Raw genomic sequence first — 21,351 nt, 5'->3', positions numbered from 1 at the left:
GTTCTCAGTATTCTATACTATGATGTGTCCAGTAAGCGTCTGACTCACCTTGAACCTTGATGTTCTCAGTATTCTGTACTATGATGTGTCTGACTCACCTTGAACTTTGATGTTCTCAGAATTCTGTACTATCATGTGTCCAGTAAGCGTCTGACTCACCTTGAACCTTGATGTTCTCAGTATTCTGTACTATGATGTGTCCAGTAAGCGTCTGACTCACCTTGAACCTTGATGTTCTCTGTATTCTGTACTATGATGTGTCCAGTAAGCATCTGACTCACCTTGAACCTTGATGTTCTCAGTATTCTGTACTATGATGTGTCTGACTCACCTTGAACCTTGATGTTCTCAGTATTCTGTACCATCATGTGTCCAGTAAGCGTCTGACTCACCTTGAACCTTGATGTTCTCTGTATTCTGTACTATGATGTGTCCAGTAAGCGTCTGACTCACCTTGAACCTTGATGTTCTCAGTATTCTGTACTATCATGTGTCCAGTAAGCGTCTCACCAGCATAGTAAATGTCCTTGTCCAACTCGATGTCAAATTTTGTCACGAAATCCATGACATCATAATTAACTCACTCCGCCATTGCATAACACACTATTCTTCTGAAGCTGAGAACTGGAGTCTCCGTAATCGCTGTTTGATTTAATTTGTGAGAGTCTGCCTTTGGACTTCGATCAATACTACACAGTGATTATTGCGCTAATCATCAGTTGTCTTTAAGGTTGTGTTTCACAACATCATTTTCCGATACTTTTTTTTTCAAACATGGATGGGTATCCCCTACAACAGAAATATGTAATGTTTACTGAGAGCATTGCGACTGGAAAACTTTATTTTGGAAATGACGAAAGTGCGATGTCAAGGGAGGATATAAACTCTAAATAATCTATAAATGTCAACTACAAGAAAAGATAAAATATCAGATTTCCACACATCTCTCTGTAATTCAGACGACATATTCTGGCGCGCGCTGGGACTGTCTACGTCACAAGACGCCAGTCACTGCTGGGGATGGTGATTCGGAACCACTCGGAATAGTGTCATAATAATCACCTCTGTACGTTATGCTCATCAATAATTAATATCAAGATAACGAGATCAACTTACCAGTTTACAAATGAATGTCAGAGCATTAGGATAAATCAATGGAATTTGATGGTTTCCGCACGGAGTGATCGTTTCTCCGGAACGTTTGTTTCTTGTCAGTTGAGCGTCAGCCGTGACGGCGATATCGATCGATTTCCCTCTTTTTTCTCCTGTCGTTTGATCGATACAAAGAAATTCTGCATCCTCCACAACTGACTACAAAAATAACATCAAACTGACGAATTAAAAATCATTACCTGCAATTTCTATAATACAATTCATTAATTGAGTTCCGCGGACGAACTCCCTGTTACGTCGGGTTCACGAGTAACAACATGTAGTATAGTGTAGAATATACCAACAGTTACAACCAAAGGAACATTCAAACGTAATGATACTCACAATAGCAATCGCCAATTATCGCCCAGGAAAGGTGTGATACTCGTAATTTCCTATCAGAGACTTGTACATATAAAAGCGTACTAGTATAGTCCTGCTTTTTCGTGAATCAACAGATGCATCCGTTGGCTTAATCATAGAGCGCTCGCGGATCAGTGTTACCAAGACAATACACCAAGACGAAATGAGATCACAGATTTTAATATCTATCACATCACAGATATGCAATATCATAAAGATTGTCTAATTTTCATATGGATTTCGATAAAGTAGGATGTTAATCTCTATTTCCAATATGTAACAGATTGAAACCTTGACGACGCGAACAGAAATAGTCCGTGTAAGCACTCAACGCTATATTTACATTAAATCTACAAGTAATTTTCTTTTTGAAATTATTGTTTTATCCCATTTCCTAGAACTCGCCGTGCTTGTCTGTTAATAAGTCGTAACAGCCATGTGATAGCTCATGTGGTTTTAATGAAGGTAACGGTTTGATATCTGTTGTCATGTCAACGTTATTCGTATTGTCCTATAATACGCTCCATATCTTTAAATTTTCATAGAATAATCATATTTGAATATATGAAATACCATTATTAGGCAAAAAATGAATACCAGTCTATAAATATTTCGAATACACAGTATGAAGTCTAAAACTAGGTAACTATATGTACTGGTTTTGGGGATGTAGAACAATGGTTAGGTGAACTGAGTCTTAGAGAGAATACTTAAATTCATCTGACAATACGAACATAAGATTGCATCATGGAATGGAGACTTGAGACATTTTAGGTAAAATCGATTTTTTTTACTGTTCCTTCTGTCTGTCGATGTTGTTCCATCTATTTCAATCCAATGTTTTAGTATCGTGAGTCTCAGAGTGTTTGTGATGTTTGTAAATTAATTGATATAAAGTAATCTGATTGGCTATTGATCCGCTTTCGTAGAACGACGTCGTAGAAAATCCATGTCGTCACGAACTCTTGACTCCCGTGTGTGTAGACAGGAAGTCCAGAGAATGCTTGCATTGTTGGTTCTTCTGTAGGTCTGAATAAAACGTCATAAGGAGTGCGTTCGAGATCGTCGTTCTTCTTACGAGAACAAATTCCTGTCGATCCCGAACGCCAAGTGCGCAACCCGAGAACGGGTTCGAGGTGCAAGAACTCACACCACCTTTGTAGGTAGTGTGGTCGAAGAACGAAGAACACGTTCATGCGCGCATGTTCTCGTCGTTCGCGACTCTAAGAACGAAGCACGAGAACAACGGGAACGGCGACCTCGAACGCACCCCCGGTTTATCCACAGTTTGAGATCACGAAGTCATTTAGCTAAACCATAGTAAAAAAACAAAATTGAGGTCATATAGTTTATCTACAATCTTATATTGTGACTTCATCGGGTTCATACATAGTAGGAGATAAATTTGACCATGGTTTGATTTTCTCAAAGCAATCAGGTATAGTTTATCCACAATCTGAGTTTGTAAGGTCATTATCTACAATCTGAGTTTGTAAGGACATTATTCACAATCTGAGTTTGTAAGGACATTATTCACAATCTGAGTTTGTAAGGTCAGTATCCACAATCTGAGTTTGTAAGGTCAGTATCCACAATCTGAGTTTGTAAGGATATTTGTATCCACAATCTGAGTTTGTAAGGTCATCTGTATCCACAATCTGAGTTTGTAAGGACATCTGTATCCACAATCTGAATTTGTAAGATCAGTATCCACAATCTGAGTATGTAAGGACATCTGTTGTATCCACAAACTGAGTTTGTAAGGACATCTGTTTCCACAATCTGAGTTTGTAAGGTCGGTATCCACAATCTGAGATTGTAAGGTCAGTATCCACAATCTGAGTTTGTAAGGATATCTGTATCCACAATCTGAGTTTGTAAGGACATTATCCACAATCTGAGTTTGTAAGATCTGTATCCACAATCTGAGTTTGTAAGGATATCTGTTGTATCCACAGTCTGAGTTTGTAAGGACATCTGTATCCACAATCTGAGTTTGTAAGGATATCTGTTGTATCCACAGTCTGAGTTTGTAAGGACATTATCCACAATCTGAGTTTGTAAGGTCATTATCCACAATCTGAGTTTGTAAGATCTGTATCCACAATCTGAGTTTGTAAGGTCAGTATCCACAATCTGAGTTTGTAAGGACATTTACAGTCTTTCGTGTTTTGTGTTTGTAGGTGTTCTGGTTGTAGTGTATCCACAGTCTAAGATTTGATGCATTTCTTAATTCTAAAACAGCTTACATTTACAACAAAGGCTCCAGAAAAGAGAAAACCCCTTACAGTATGTCATATTCTTAAGCAGAATTCTTACTAGTACTATTTCAAAACAAACGCAGATGTCCACTCCTGTGACCTTGAACTTTTATGCTTGACCTTTAACAAAAATACATATCTTACAGATATATCATATGTTTGTTACTTCACCCTGTCCACACGAATCTTTATGTCATTTGAAAGTTAAAGGGAAAGCGCTATGTTTTGTGGTGGATGGAATTTTTAATCCCAATAATCTACATGACATTGCCATTTGTACTTCATCTAATAAATTGTCAATATTGATTATCTATGATATGTGTATCAGTTTTGTGGTTTATGATATGGATCGTAACGATGAGTCTGGAGACTAATGTTGTAAATCCATTAATTTAGCCGATATATTTACCAAACAAAACACCGATTCTTCCAAACGTCTATATTGATTAACCCAAAATTTATGTTCTTAGCCAATAATTAAAAAAATATTTATAGCATCATCTTAAAGGAGTACGACATAGCAAGTTTTGCATACTCGTAAGAGTTTTTACAAATGGTATCATTCCCGGAAGTCGAACAACATAAAGAGTAAAGATAACAAACAGTAATAAATATCACAAATCCCATAGAGATTGCAAAAGTTAAAGTAGGGCAAAACGGACCCCTTGGAAACAACAAAGGTGGGATCGGGTGCCTAGGAGGAGTAAGAATACCCCGTTGACCCGTCACAAATCAACAGTCCTTTATCTTGATCAGGTAAACGAATTAATCCATACTCAAATTTAGTATGTTACGAAAGGCATACTAATTCTTATAAAACATGTCAGACAGCATTCGACCTAATGACAGGTTGTAGTTGCAAATAAGATCATTGAATCTGCGAAATGTTGGCTTTAAACGAGTATGTTTCAATCTCGCGTATCAAATCAATTAGGAGACGTGAGTACCATTTGCAGGTGATAATCATCTTCACAAGCCAAGAGTTTTCGGTCCACTCCGCTCCATCATGAATCCTTGGCAGATTCCGCCATGAAAACCGTGGTCCGCATTGGCGACACCTAGCGAACAATATGAATTTGAACTTTTTAATCTAGCCAATCGGGTAATGGCTTTCATGATACTGTTCGTAATAAATGTAAACAAGTATGGCGAAATCAATTCAAGAGTCTTTGAAGTTAAATTAACGACAGACCAATTACGCGCTATAGTTGTGCCCATGGGAATTCCAACAGGCAGATATCGTCAACGAGGAACTCCAGCATCTTTCCAATATCAACTTCGAATTAGTTGTGCGTAGAATCAGAATGGTGTTAAACAAAGTATTATTTTTGGATGGCTGATCAAAAGATCTGAGTATTTCCTAGTTTCATTTTCAACTAAGAAGCAGCTGTCTATGATTGATTGATTGAATATTGTTTAACGTCCCGCTCGAGAACATTTCACCCATATGAAGACGTCACCATTGCCAGAGAAGGGCTGCAAAATTTAGGCCTATGTTCGGCGCTTACGGCCTTTGATCGTGCCACACCTGATGTGACACAGGGTCTCGGTATTTACGTTCTCATCCGAAGGACCGCCCCCATTTAGTCGCCTCTTACGCCAAGCAAGGGGGTACTGAGAACCTATTCTAACCCGGGTTCCCACGGGATCAGCTGTCTATGATGTCAAAAAGGAAAAAACCTAGTCTTTAATTCATCGTGAGGATTGTTGGGTGAAATTTTGTTTGGTGCTGCTCTTTTTAGAAAGGTTTTGTAGTTTCTTTACTAAAAGTTCTTCGGAAGTTTTGGAGAATCTTAAATTTACACTACTTCTCGCATACGTATATATGTTCGTCTGACGTCTCTCCTTCTGACAAAGGTAATATTTTCGTAAGAGTATATCAGAATATTTACTGGATCCTATTTGTAACTAAAGGGTTTTTGTGAAGTTTTTGGAATCTAGTTTAGGTAAGATAACTCAAATCCATTCATCCCTTTGACTGGGGTATCAAATGTGTTTATAACTGAATCTGAAGAACCCCGTCTTTTGAAAATTAATTTTGATTATACTAGGGAGTTGGATTAACTAATATGGAATTAAAGCCAAGTTGGTTTAAAACACAGTCGTAATAATGAGTCTTACAAAGACAAAGTTGTAACAAGCTTTGTCAGCTGGAACCAGTACATATTCCTCATGTAACCTACCTAATTTCTTTCATCACGTCTGATTTACTAAACACGAGGGTTGATGGTAAGCGTTTTTGTTGTAACATATCTAATGCGAGATTTTGATATTCCTCTCAATATACTCTTAATCAATTCCGACAGAGTGTCAAAAAGTTTGGCATAATCTCCGACAGAATTCCTAATAGAGAAGAAGGTACATGTATATCGCCAATGGAAAGATCGTGACTGAATTTCAAACCTTTTGAAATGAGGGATCCCAGGTCGTCAACATCAACCACCAGTACCGTCATATTCAGTTGGACTATACGGGTGGTCGTGAGTAATGACTTATTCAGCTGGACTATACGGGTCGCCGTGAGTAATGACATATTCAGCTGGACTATACGGGTAGCCGTGAGTAATGACATATTCAGCTGGACTATACGGGTAACCGTGAGTAATGACTTATTCAGCTGGACTATACGGGCGGTCGTGAGTAATGACATATTCAGCTGGACTATACGGGTGGTCGTGAGTAATGACTTATTCAGCTGGACTATACGGGTGGTCGTGAGTAATGACTTATTCAGCTGGACTATACGGGTGGTCGTGAGTAATGACTTATTCAGCTGGACTATACGGGCGGTCGTGAGTAATGACATATTCAGCTGGACTATGCGGGTGGTCGTGAGTAATGACATATTCAGCTGGACTATACGGGTAGCCGTGAGTAATGACATATTCAGCTGGACTATACGGGTGGTCTTGAGTAATGACTATACCGGAAAGGAGAATAAGGACCTGTAGGAGGACTTTGTTTAAGGTGGTTTATACCTATGGAATAATAGTGGGCGAATATTTGTAGGAAATACAGAGTGTGTACTTGCATTTGAAATATGATGGAATACAAGATTGAACTTTTTATAACCAAGAATATAGTTTATGTTCAAGACATCTATTTTTGCAATTTGAGGTAGACACTCAGCCAAGGACTGATCACGCTCGCTGTTGCTTAACCTGCGTGATCGATGTAGTAATCCGGGCGGATCTAGATCTACATCGGTTGTCTTCAGCTCTTCAGTACATTATTCCATATGAAATTTTGAGAGAAAGCCATGCAGTAGTAACTGATATTCTAAAACCGACAAATTTGTGGATGCAATCAGGGACTCTGAGACTGTAGATTCAACAGAGCAAAATTCTATGACTGACGCTAGCCGTCTAGATGGAGTCTTTCCGTGGGACAGAAAAACTAAGCGGTAATACCAAACACAGGCACCTGAAGTGTGGATAGCTGGCGCCTGTGGTACCAACCCATACTCTCCGGATGTCACTAGCTGTCTGTCCGTCAAGAAAAAAAAGAAAGAATTTCACAGGGCAGAAAAAAACTTAAGAAGGCGAGATTCTGGTTATGCTTTAGAGCCTTCAGGTAATAATCAGGACATTTTGGATTCTCAGGGCCGTAACTGCCGATGAGGCAGACGAGGCAACTGCCTCGTCTGATTTTTTGGCAAAAAAGAAAATAAAATTATATAAATGTTATATTATAGGATATATGTTTAAAATGAAGACAAGCACCTTTGTCTTTGACACCATATTACGATTCTTTACATAGTACAAATGAAACACAAACATGATAAATTGGGATTTAAAAAGTGTCATTTTCAGTCGTAAAGTCAATCGGCGGCCCCCAATCCCCTGCCTCCCCTGATTTAGAACCCTACTTACGGCCCTGATTCTGAAGAATTCGTAACGCTATTGCACGACGAATTGAAATCATCTTATAAAATACCCACTTTGACCTTATCTTGAGGCATTCCAAAAATTACGCTTCGAGTGGTGGTATTAGGTTCCCCTATAATTGAGCAAGGTTAAATGACTGAAATCACCAGTGATTAAGCTGATATAGTAATCTTAGCCACGAACTCATAATAAAGAAAACAGAGTAATAATTTCCCCCAAATTTTCAGATTCACCTTTTATACATTTGTCCTCACATGGCGGAATAACATTATATAAATATGATGTTCCAAAATATATGATACAATTTGAAATACCCACAAGAAGCACATGCTTTGATAGATTTCTTTGATATATTATCATTTAATGGTTTAATAAATAAAATTTTATAGCAACAAAATAGTGCGAGAAAATGTCACACATTGTGATATCACCAAATTACATCATAAATCTGCTTTTGTCTTTCAATCAAAATAAATTTATCAAATATTTACCCTCATTTCAAGACTCTATAACCAAATCCAATCTCTTTTTACTGTTGTGAGAATATTGAGAAAGATTATTTTCGAACAGAAAATTGAGTTACCAAACACCCAATTCAAAGGATGGTGAAGAAGTTTGAGCAAACAGAATATATTCAGGACAACAGACTTACCAAATTCGGTAAGACATCAGGGGAGAATTCAGCAACTGCAAATGGTTATGGAAGAAACACTGCATAGCTCCATTAGGAAAGTTTGTAACACTATGCCATGTAATAGTTCTATTGTTCACACAAAGTGACATTGACAGTCGCCTTACATTTGCAAAATTCATGAAGGAATCTAATACTATTGTCAATGACATTTGGTTTTCCGATAAACAGCATTTCTACCTAAATGGGATAATGGAAAAAAAAATGTTGGCTACTGGGGCAATGAAAAACCAAATTTTTCATCCTGAGAAGCCTGATCAGGGAGAAAAAACAGTTTGGGCCGCCATGAGTTCTAGAAGGGTAATTGGAATTTCCCCCAATCAAGATGAATCAGGAGAAACTCAGATTGTATAAATAGTACTTGTTATTTTGATCTTTTGAAAAAAGAAATTCTCCAATGTTTAATAAGAATGGATTTTAAATCTTAAGGATAGCTGGTTTTAAGAAGATGGAGCCACTCCTTATACAACTCGAGATGCCACAGGCTGACTGCATGAAACATTCAATGGAAATTTCATCTCTTAAAACGTCACACATTTGGCCTCCTCATTCCCCAGACCCGAGTCCTCTGGATTTCTCTTTATGGAGATAACTCAAAGACAAAGTGTACCACCTGAATCCTTGTTAAAAGGTTGTCTGGGAAATCCAGAAAATAACTACCAACAAATGTGCTGCTGTCATTAGAAACTTATGGGACGTCATTACCCAGATATGACGTCATTTAGAGCACATCATGTAAAAACAGTAGCATATGTTTTAAAGGGAACTCATTTTGTTGCTTCCTTTTCATGTCTGTCAAATTGTGTGAATAAAATTGGACGGTACAATTTAAAAAAAAAATTATTTACGTCGCAGCACTGATGAGTTGTACACCTATGAAATAGAAAACCATCACACACAATAAGACAATTCTGTATAAAAAAACAGACTGTCGAACAAGTCACTGATTAAAAATTCAATACATTTCATTCAGTAATATACATGTAGTATTTGTATAATAGCGTAAAACAAAGATTTTCAAATTAATGACCGTGTTTGCCCAATTCTCTATTTTGTATTCCTTATAGAAGTTATGAGATTGATCACTGTTCTTTATCGTCACCTTTCATATAAAGTATTTGCAATTTTTGCTCTGAATACATTTCTCACTATGAGATCGCTTGATCCACTTGTCAAAGCAAAAATGCGTCAAATTCCATCCGATGACACCTTGAGATTGCAAACTGATCCAAACCAGGCTATATCGCATAATATGCCCCAAAATTAAATCCATTCCTTAATTAAGAATTCATGAAAATTGATTCACAAATTTACTACTTGTAAAGGTCAGATCAGATAAATGGAAAGTTTAACGTCACCTTAAACCAAACACAGAATGTAGTTCACAGTGCAAAGATGGTAAAACATTACCAAATCTGTATGTGTTCCAAGGAAGATGGCAATGACAGGGAACATTGTTGGGAAGATCGTGATGGCAAAATGTTGTTATTCTTTCCTGAAGGGAACATCTGTAAGTCTCCATAGCCCCACAGGCATCAGGTGTAAACCCGTACACGAGAGGCGAAGATAACGAACAGTGATCAATCTCATAACTGCTATAGGGAATACAAAATAAATAGTTGGACAAACACAGACCCCTGGACATATCAGCGGTGGAATCAGGTATCTAGGAGGGATAAGCATCCCCTGTTGACCGGTCACACTCACCGTGAGCCCATGTCTTGATCAGGTAAACGGAGCAATCCGTAGTCAAAATTAGTGTACGAAGAACGGCCTAACAATCGGTATGAAACTCGTCAGACCGCTTTTGACCCAATGATAGGTTGTATTGGCAAACTAGATCATAATAACGACCATAGAATTTGCGAAATGCTGACTTTATACGAGACTGTTGACCCCCCCCCCCCTGTAACATTTACTTGTTTGTCAGTTGCCTGCCTTGAGTTAAAACTAATCATACGCAGAACAAGCTCTTGCGTATCGAATCAGTTGAGAGATATAAACACCATATACGGGTGATAATGGAATATTGCTACATATTTATGAGAAGTTGACGATGAAGAAACTGAAATCAGCCCATTTATCATAAAGTTGAGTTGTTGGTTTGCCGTTAATATTCATTTTCAATAAAATATCTAAGTACGAAACAGATGTGGAGGACTCTGTGGTGTCTTTCTTCTCGAGTTCGCAGGAAAAAGTACGATGGTCCTCACTCATGCGCCAAAATGCGATGGTCTGACACGCCAAAGTGCGATGGTGTGACACGCCGAAATCCATTGGTTTGTAAACGACACAGTGTTTTGGTACAGACTGAACCAACCGTGTGCTGTTTCATCAAAATATCAGTGCGAAATCCATGCACAAAAAACAAGAATGAGAATTATTTCAATACCATTTAGTTGTCGTATCATTAAACACAAAACTTTCCAATGCGAAATCATATAGAATATTTTGCATTATAGTACACCACAACTAATAAATGATCATGAATTAAAGAATGTTTGGGCGAAGTAGATAGTTCGACAACAAATGTACTTTGCCGTTCTCACAGTCCTCAACAGTGTAAACCTTGCCGTTGCTGTCGTCCATGTAACAATTCTTCGGTTTTATTTTGAAAGACGTTAAGAATGACGTCACAATGATATGACATCACAAACGTTACGATGTCGCAAACGTTATTGAACTCCACCATCGGAGTTTGGCGTGACCATCGCACTTTAGAGTCTTACAGATATATCTAAATCATGTCAAGTTGAAGGCCACAGCAAGATATTTTTTCTTTTCATGTAAAAGCTTTTGAATAAACTCTGCTTCATATGAATATAAAAACAGGTCAGTTAACAAAGCTAACAGGAGCACAATTCCTGCCCATGGGAATTTCAACAGGAATACCTGCTCACTAAAGACTAGGACGATATTGTCAACGGGGAACTTTAGCATATTTTTTTAATTTAAATTTCATAGTACTTGCGCGTTGAATCAGTCATTTTTGGTTGACTGATCACTAGATACGAATTTTTTTTTATTTTACTGAAGAAACATCTGTCTATGATATCAAAAAGTCTAGTCTTTAATTCATCGTGATGAATGGTCGTGTAAGGTGTTGAAAACTCATACGTTTTGATGTTGATTTGAAAAAAGTTTTGCGATTTCATATTTACTAAAAGCTCTTTAGAATTTTTTAGAATCCGCATTTGAATCACACCTCTTCTGGTATATGTTGTGGCACAGTACGTTTGAAGTTTCTCCTTCACAACTGTTCATATCTTCGTGAGGAGCAAAGATAGGGCCTTGGTAGAACATTTACTCAATCCAGCAATGTATCTTTCTTTTGAAGGGTTTTGGTGAAGTTTAGAAATCCAGTATAGGTACAGTAGCTCATATTCATTCGACCCATTAACTGGAATATTAAAAGTGTCTAAAATTGAAGCATGATTCTGAATAATTTCATCTTTTGTAGTATAAGTTGGAGTATAAGTACGATTACCAAATGTGAAATTAATGCCAAGTTCTTTTAAAATACAGCATTTCGCAGATTCTATGGTCGTTATAACGATCTAGTTCGTCAATACAACTTATCATTGTGTCAAATGCTGTCTGACGTGTTTCATACCGATTGTTAGGTCGTTCTTGGCACACTCATTTTGACTACGGATACATGTAACTCCGTTTACCTGATCAGGACATAGGGCTCACGGCAGGTATGACCGGTCGACGGGGGATGCTTACTCCTTCTATGCACCTGATCCCACCTCTGATGTGTTGCCCAATTATCAATTTTGTATTGCTTATAGGAGTTATGAGATTGATCACTGTTCGTTATCTTCACCTTTCTTATAATAATGAGCCTCACAAACAATGCTGTTACAAGCTTTGTCAGCTGGAACCAGAACATATTCCTCGTGTAACCTATGCCATTCTTTTATCACTACTGGTTTACTAAACATAGAAGGAAAGGCTGTATGCACTTTTGATTTGATGTGTTTGATGTGGGATTATAATATTCCTCTTATACTTTTAATCCATTCGGATAGTGTAGCAAGTTCTTCTATTTCATATTTAGCCCATCGTCTGGCATCATCTTCGACATGATGCATAATAGAGATGAAATTATGTTGCCAATTGAAAGACCGAGATTCTCTGTATTTAGGACCTTTAAAATAAGTGATTTCAGGTCCTCGTTTTCAAGTATATCAACATCATCAGTAATGACATGTCCAGCTGGACTATAGTTGAAAAAAGACAATGAACAAGAACACGTAGGTGGATCAAGTATATAATGGTCGATATCTAGGCACTGCAAAGTTGTAATTAAAAAGGTTGGATGCAATAGTAGAAGTATATTTGTAGGAAATACAGGGTGCAGACTTGAACTTGAAATATGTTGAAATACAAGATTGAATTTTTTTATGACGAAGAATGTTACTTATGTTGATGGCATCTATTGCTTTGGTACTAAATGTGAGTTTAAGGAACTGGCGACATGATTCGGAAGGAATATCCTCCATAACCCGCGGTGGTTTAAAGAGACTGTGATGGACAACATCCATAATCATAGAGTCTATATTCTGGTGTTGAATCAAATGATGTATTCAAAACTCTCAATGAAATAGAGTAAAGTTTTGTCAGAATATGATCTGTTGACATCTGTGGAATGTTAGTCCCCGTGGGTCTCTACAGCCCAGTAGCTAAGTACTTCGTTACTAGCTTGAAAATAAGGATGTATATTTAATTGCTGTTATAAAATTTAGAAATTCATTTCAAAATTAAGGATTATCTCCCTCATGCATAGCTCTTATCCTTAGACGAATTTGACTCGACTCTTTTGGCACACTGTTTTCCCCATAATAGCTCTAAAACTTCATTGTTATTTCGGATTCCAAACATTTCGGTTGAGCATCACTGAAGAGACTTTATTTGTCGAAATGCGCATCTGGTGCATCAAAATTGGTACCGTATAAGTTTTACATAAGGTCAAAATGAATTAAGCGTGACATCGTATATACTTGGTCATTTATATGAACGATGTCCATTAAACACGTAATGTATATATAAAAAAAAAATACAGCGGTGGTCGTCTGTATCACGAAACAAAAGTAATGAAACAGACGAGACAAGAGACGAGAGTAATGAAACAGACGAGACAAGAGACGAGAGTAATGAAACAGACGAGACAAGAGACGAGAGTAATGACGAGACAAAAGACGATATTAATGAGACAAAGTAAGTTTAGAATCAAAACAATTTACCGAAAGTGAAAAACATTCTGTATAGAGATACAGATCAAAATACCTTGGTCGTAGGCAACCACTAGATGTCAGCAAGCCATTCCGATTATGAATTTGATTACAATATCTATGTCTTTGATTGTTTCCAGGTTTTATGGTATGGATTCTCCTGTTCTTCTAGATTAGAGATGACAAATAGCCTTAAGCTAAAGTTACCAGTTTCCTGTGCCCTGTATGTTATATCTCCTTGAATTACACACGACAGATGACTGGAGTACACGCCTCCTGGGTAAGACGGACATCGATAAAGGGAAGTTTGATTGCAACAAGTGGGAGCAAGCCGTCCGTGAGAAGAGTCTCCTCACCAGACACATAAGTAACCAACACACTGAATCAATAAATGTTCCAGGGGTAGACGAACCTTTAAAAATTACTTTTCATAGTCTAGATTTGCCTGCATACAATGGTGATGTTCCATAGTCTAGATTTGCCCGCGTACAATGGTGATGTCCCATAGTCTAAATTTGCCTGCGTACAATGATAATATTCCACAGTCTATATTTGCCTGCATACAATGGTGATGTTCCATAGTCTAGATTTGCCTGCGTACAATGCTAATGTTTCATAATCTAGATTTGCCTGTTTACAATAATAATATTCCATAGTCTAGATTTGCCTGCGTACAGTGGTAACGTTCCATAGTCTAGATTTGCCTACCAACAATGGTAACGTTTCATAGTCTAAATTTGTCTGCTTATAATGGTGATGTTCCATAGTCTAGATTTGCCTGCATACAGTGGTAACGTTTCATAGCTTAGATTTGCCTGCGTACAATGGTAAAGCTTCATATTGTAGATTTGTCTGCCGACAATGATACCATTCCATTGTTATAGACGTGCCTGAGCACAATGGTAAAAAGTGACAAGAATTAAGATCCAATGGAACTTATTTATGATGATGATAAGATATTAGGATGAAGAATGGCTTGATTCAAAGTGAGTGAGAAACGAAGCTGATAAAGATGGTGTTTGACTAAATGATGAAGTGTGAGAGAGAAACATTAGTGTGAAGATTGTCAAGACAAAGCCTTGAACACCCGGTACTGCTCTTTCAACAAACTCGTTAGTAACATGGTGCAGGTAATCTGAGATGAAATCTAACACTCCATTTAATCTCAATCTAACACTCCGGTTAGTATCAATCCAACATCCCAGTTAATATCAATCTACCACCCCAGTTAATATCAATCTAACATCCCAGTTAATATCAATCTAACACTCCAGTTAATATCAATCTAACACCCCAGTTAATATCAATCTAACATTCCAGTTAATATCATCTAACATCCCAGTTAATATCAATCTAACATCCCAGTTAATATCAATTTAACATCTCAGTTAATATCATCTAACATCCCAGTTAATATCAATCTAACATCCAAGTTAACATCAATCTAACACCCCAGTTAATATCAATCTAACACTCCAGTTAATATCAATCTAACACTCTAGTTAATATCAATCTAACACTCTAGTTAATATCAATCTAACTCTCCAGTTAATATCAATCTAACATCCCAGTTAATATCAATCTAACTCTCCAGTTAATATCAATCTAACACTCTAGTTAATATCAATCTAACACTCCAGTTAATATCAATCTACCACCCCAGTTAATATCAATCTAACATCCCAGTTAATATCAATCTAACACTCCAGTTAATATCAATCTAACACCCCAGTTAATATCAATCTAACATTCCAGTTAATATCATCTAACATCCCAGTTAATATCAATCTAACATCCCAGTTAATATCAATTTAACATCTCAGTTAATATCATCTAACATCCCAGTTAATATCAATCTAACATCCAAGTTAACATCAATCTAACACCCCAGTTAATATCAATCTAACACTCCAGTTAATATCAATCTAACACTCTAGTTAATATCAATCTAACACTCTAGTTAATATCAATCTAACTCTCCAGTTAATATCAATCTAACATCCCAGTTAATATCAATCTAACTCTCCAGTTAATATCAATCTAACACTCTAGTTAATATCAATCTAACACTCCAGTTAATATCAATCTAACATCCCAGTTAATATCAATCTAACATCCCAGTTAATATCAATCTAACATCCCAGTTAATATCATCTAACATCCCAGTTAATATCAATCTAACTCTCCAGTTAATATCAATCTCACACTCCAGTTAATATCAATCTAACACTCTAGTTAATATCAATCTAACACCCCAGTTAATATCAGAGGGAAAATCACAAGAGTTAAAAGAGGTCTCCTGGTACCAAAATGTGGAGGATGTATTGAACGGCGGACATTTGTTTTCATTAAAAATTTGCTTGTGAGACATCTCTAAATGAAAATTTGGTGGAGCATATAATTATGGAATCCGGATAGGGCCACATAGTTCACTATCGCACCATCGCATCATCGAGGTTTGGGTCGATGGTGCGCTGGCGCGATAATGCGATGACGATGGCGCGATGGTGCGATGACGATGACGCGATGGTGCGATAGCGCGATGACGATGGTAAGATACCGCGATAATGCGATAACGATGGTGCGATAGTGCAATGGAGCGATAGTGCGATGACGTGATGGTACGATGGCGATGATGCGATAACGCGATACCGTCATCGTGTCATCGCGCCATCGGTGTATTTCGTACAACTAATAGATAATATTTTCCTAAAATTGCCGAACGCTGAAGTTTTAAATTCCCCGCCCCACGCAGGCTCATAGTTCCATTTTTCATGTCACAACATCTATCCCGGTCACAATACTGTAAACCAACTTTTATTCACGACTACTTACTTTCGCGTGTTACCAGTGATAAACTGGCTTAATTTCGCGTTTTACCAGTGATGAACTGGTTCAGAACTGGTTCACAGCGACTAATTTTCGCGACTTAGATTATCTTAAACAAATACAAGAGACATTAATGGTTCGCGGCGAGAAATGTTCGCGATGCTTAGGTTTTTGCAATTCTAGCAAAAATTTCTCCCTCGCAAAAAAGATTGGTTTACGAGAAGTCATTCGGAAAGGGCTAGTTATATTTGTTAGTTTGGGTCCTTTGTATAATGACGTCATAACTAGATACCGTCAGACATACATTGGCCTGGTTCCCGAGGCCTTTCTAAGTGCAAGCACGAAAGGCCTCGGGAACAATAGTCTGGCGCTACATAGCGTAGCGGAAATTGTGTCAGGCATGCGCCAGACTACGGGAACAAGACTATTACCTATACATACACATATAATATTCATTTTTAGACGACTGTTGCAGTACGCCTAAATCTAAACGTAAGATGAAGATAACATGTGTAGTATAGTTCGTTGTCGTGGGTGGGAACTGCCCGGAAGTAAAGATCGGCGATATCCATATCTATCTTGTCGTGGATGGGAACTGCCCGGAAGTATATATCGGCGGTTTCTGTGTAGATCTTGTCGTGGGTGGGAGCCGCCCGGAAGTAAATATCGGCGGTTTGTGTATAGATCTTGATACACTATCCAGAGGGGGGGGGGGGGTCCCTGAACACCCCCCCCCCCCCCCACCTTTTACGGACCAAAAAGTTTAAGAGTTATTCAATTTTAACGAGTTTTTTAGTCAAAATGATATGAAAGGTGGATACTTATATGTAATTGCATCATTTTAATTTTTCAACAACAGTGTACCATTTAATTCTAGGATAAATAAGACGACACACTGATATATACTTACTATATTTTTGTCAGATACAAGTATCACTTAAGAATTCTTAAAAACTATAATTAACTTAAGTTTTGTTTAAGAAGTAGACAATTTGAAAGAGAAAAAGAAGTGCCAGGACATACTTAGAATGCAGGATTTGCACAATTTACCACAGAGCTTCTTCCTAGGCGGCCCCCAGACCCCCGCCCTCTTGGGAGTAACCTTAAAGTCAGCCCCTTTTTGTTATTTCAATGCGAAAACAGATCTGAAATATACTAGAACTTTGAAAACAAGTCATAAATAACTACTAAATATTTTCATGTATAAAACTATCTCAAGATATCCCCTATGATATTATATACACAAGCAAAAGGGTGTTTACAAATGGGATAGGGGTGGAGGTTGTAAAAAGTACGTAAAAGCCGAGATGAAGTGCTAGCCCCCCCCCCCCCCTTCACAAATTCCTGAATCAGCCTAAGGTTTGTGTATTGTAACTATAAAGAGGCTATCTCTGACTATTAACTGTACTGTTATAACCAGTGAAGGTATTTTTAAAAGGAGCTTATTTTGAATTACTAGTATATTGGACTTTAAGGGTATGCAAGACGTTATTGACATGCATTAGAAATATTTTCAACAAACAAATAATTAAATCAACTCAAGTACCTTCTTCGGGGGGGGGGGGGGGGGGGGGGTCCTGAACCCAAGCACCTAGGAATCGTACCACATTGGACCTCGGTTTTTGCGATCTCATCCGAAGGACGGCCCAATTTATTAGTCGCCTCTTACGATAAGCAAGGGGTACTGAGGATCTATTCTAACCCAGATCCCCACGGTACTAATCTTTTTTTAATTTTCAGTTTAGATGTGCAAGGTCACAGTAACTAGGGGCGGTTTTCCAAAATGTCCAGTTGCGAACAGAATTTCCGCAATATCTTGACTTGAAAATTGGTATCTAACAGAGATACAGAAAGGATTCTGTTCAACAAAAGATCTCTAAGAATGATAAAATTTATGACTTGGTCATAAAACACGCAATTCAAAGTACATTCTGGAAAAACTGCTCCGTTCTCATTATATAATCTGATCTGGGGTTGTTGTTTTTTCATATTAAAGACAATGATTGAAAAGAATATGAGATAGCATAATAAAAAACGTCCTGATCTCATGCATTTTGTATCCTTTTAATTGTTAACCAAAATGCCAACAACGACAAAATTAACTTAGTGATTAATGATGGCTCTCTCTCTCTCTCTCTCTCTCTCGATCGATCGATCGAGATCGAGATCGATCGATCGATCGAGAGAGAGAGAGAGAGAGAGAGAGAGAGAGAGAGATAACGGTATCTGTTATTGCCAGTCGTGACCCCCTCTTCCAACACCTAGCATTTTTTACGCAGTGCATTATAATCGATACATTGCTAAGGACAAATAAAAGAACAATTAATACCGTAATCTCACGTTGATCAGGAAAACCAGAATCAGCTGGTTGCTGAAACAAAAGAACAAAACTCAAAGGCTGATTTAGCATGAAATAACAGAGTGATTTGTCTCCCCTGGGAGCACTTCGATGGCTGGACTGTTGATCTATAACCAAATGCTAATGGCGGCTGTTGGAAATTGGAATTATATGGCCACATTGTTCACACTAATCATGACAGTTTTTTTTTTAAATCTACATATATACGTACTTATTGAAAATGTAGATAAAACTACGTGGAAATTTACGATCGTAATCAAGAAATTCAATATCACAAACAGAAAAACCCCGCCAATATGCGATAGACCAGTAGTCATAATGGAAAAGGTAGTAAAAATGTCGCAGTCAATCAGAAGCAAAGCTGGTCCTTTTAGAACTCCGAAACAGGCAGGCAGACAAAAACGTTTTCAATACCAACAGATGGCGGACAACACCAGGGAAACAAAAAGATTTGGTTGAACCTGAGTTTTGAAAATTAAATTGATACATGTTCATGTCTTCTAAGAATATAAATAAGAAAAGGTTTTAAACTAGTATAGTTTGAAAATACAGTGTAATTTTTACACCTAGAATATGCCAAGCTTTATCATATAGAAATATAAAGTCTCACATGAACGAAAATGTCTTACCTCAAAATTAAAGATTAAACTTTAAAAGTGGGGGTTATTGATCAAAGTTTTGAATTATTTGTCAAGAAATCAAACTTTCAAATAAGATTCAGGCAAACTAGTAAATAGACGTTTTAAAGAAACTGTTATCTATTTGGAAAAATATAAAAACCTAACTGACGAATTTACAACATCTGAATTAGTCTCAAGTCTCTACTATTACAATACTGAAATACATTGCAAGGGGTATAAATATTGGCGATATGTATGAGATGAAACAGAAAACAGTGAAATTGTGTAGATCCATAGCTTTTTAATTAAACTATCCTTATGTTACAAAATGTAATCCTTCCCATTTGAATTGACATGATAAATTTCAACTGGATAATTTAAGTAGTAAATATATTATAACAGAACCAGTGTGTACACAGCGATAACATCTTGTGCAGTTGTGCTCAAACGCCGAGAAGCTAACTTCCTTAAAGGTGAGCTTTTCCTTTTTAACCATTCAGGATTTTTATCTATTAATTCTGACAAAATTCCATTAAAAGTTCAGTTCACCAGGGACCTATATACTAGTATATAGGTCCCTGAGTTCACAAAGAAAAAAGTCAATACTCACCCTTACTGCGGTGAAGCTAGGGGGTGTTTCCGGATAGATCTTCGCTTTCTATTAGGAATCCTTAAGGCGGCATATCCAGGAAGTTACCCTTACTCTCTGTAAGTCGTGACGTGTTGCAGAAATGGTTCCGATTGAAACTGAATCTTGGTTAGGTAGATTAGATGCAGTCTGTAGAGGTCTTATAGAGAAACTCTATCACCCGTCCAGGAGCCAATTTTTGTATTCTGCGGTACGGGCGGCGTGCAAGAACAATTGATGCAAATTTTCTGCTGGGTGTCACATAAATTGTATAGAGACGTGTTGTGTTCTGCGAAAGTAGAAGTTTATGGCAGTCATTGAGAATCGATGATGACCCAATTACATGTCTAATGTTTAGTCAGAAGTGTGAGCACGACTGAACGGCGATAAAACACGTGTGTGTAATCAAAGTTTACAAAGCCCCGAGGTCTCCCTAATTCAGTATAGCTCTGAGGGTGCACGTGTTGACACATTTTATGTTAGGGAGACTGATTGACACAGCAGATCGATAGAGAGAAACGAGCTTCATTTACAGGAGTAACAATGTTTACAAACACTCCCAAATCCCCCAGTAAACAAAAGCAACGTCAATCCAGGGCACGTTACACATGCGTAGAAACTTTTATTTTGTTCATTAATTATCTTGTCTAAACATCAACAGAATCATTGAAACAGAGTTCTATATCAAATCACGTCATACTATAAAACCTGGCCTGGCCCCAATTTTGGCCTCTAATTATGCTCCATTCCAAATTTTGGCCTGGTCTCAAAAGTTGGCCTGGCCTCAAATTTGGCCTCTGAAAAAATGTTTGGCCTCAACCAAAAAAAAATTTTTTTATTCAAAATTTTGATTGATTTGATTGATTTATTATTGGTTTTAGTTTTTCAAAGTCATATGACATAAATGATACGTTTCTGTTGTTTTGTGAATATGCACTTTGAAATAATTATGAACTACCACCAATCTGATTGATTTTATTGATTATCTTTTGATCTGTGTATTGAATAAATCATTTTCTTTTCCCTTCATATTTGTATGTACTAGTACACAACAAAACCGATTGCACAACTAATGAAACAATTGGCATATTGATTTTGTTTCAGAATTATGATTAATTTCATTGATTTATTATTGGTGTTAGTTTTTCAAAGTTGTAGAAATAAAATGATATATGTACATTAGAATAAACATGAAATACTACCAATCTGATTGATTTTATTGATTATCTGTTGGTTAGTTTATTGACAAAATCAGTTGCTTTTCCCTTCCTAACTTATGTACTAGTACACCAAAAAGTATACTGATGAAATGATTGATTTATTG

General features: G+C 37.3%; 1 protein-coding gene across 3 annotated transcripts in view; it reads right to left on the bottom strand.

Annotated features, from left to right (window-relative positions):
• Positions 1-20,524, bottom strand: part of LOC125671511 (arrestin domain-containing protein 3-like) — a 33,840-nt gene extending 13,316 nt beyond the window's left edge. Inside the window, exons 1-3 of one of the 3 annotated variants that reach the window (XM_048907281.2) lie at positions 20,010-20,524; positions 1,117-1,311; positions 454-789 (exon numbers count right to left, since the gene is read on the bottom strand). In XM_048907281.2, the coding sequence (XP_048763238.1) occupies positions 454-565 (112 nt within the window). In that variant the 5' untranslated portion in view covers positions 566-789; positions 1,117-1,311; positions 20,010-20,524. Of the gene's footprint in view, positions 1-453; positions 790-1,116; positions 1,312-1,497; positions 1,974-8,315; positions 8,430-20,009 lie in introns of those variants that run through there. The other 2 variants (XM_048907282.2, XM_056163981.1) reach the window with 2 other exon arrangements.
• Between the last annotated feature and the right edge of the window lie 827 nt (positions 20,525-21,351).

Source organism: Ostrea edulis, chromosome 4 (assembly GCF_947568905.1).
Source record: "Ostrea edulis chromosome 4, xbOstEdul1.1, whole genome shotgun sequence".
NCBI classification, from domain to species: Eukaryota; Metazoa; Mollusca; class Bivalvia; order Ostreida; family Ostreidae; genus Ostrea; species Ostrea edulis.
Note: the sequence above shows the minus strand (reverse complement) of the source record. Positions and strands in the feature narration are given on the sequence as shown.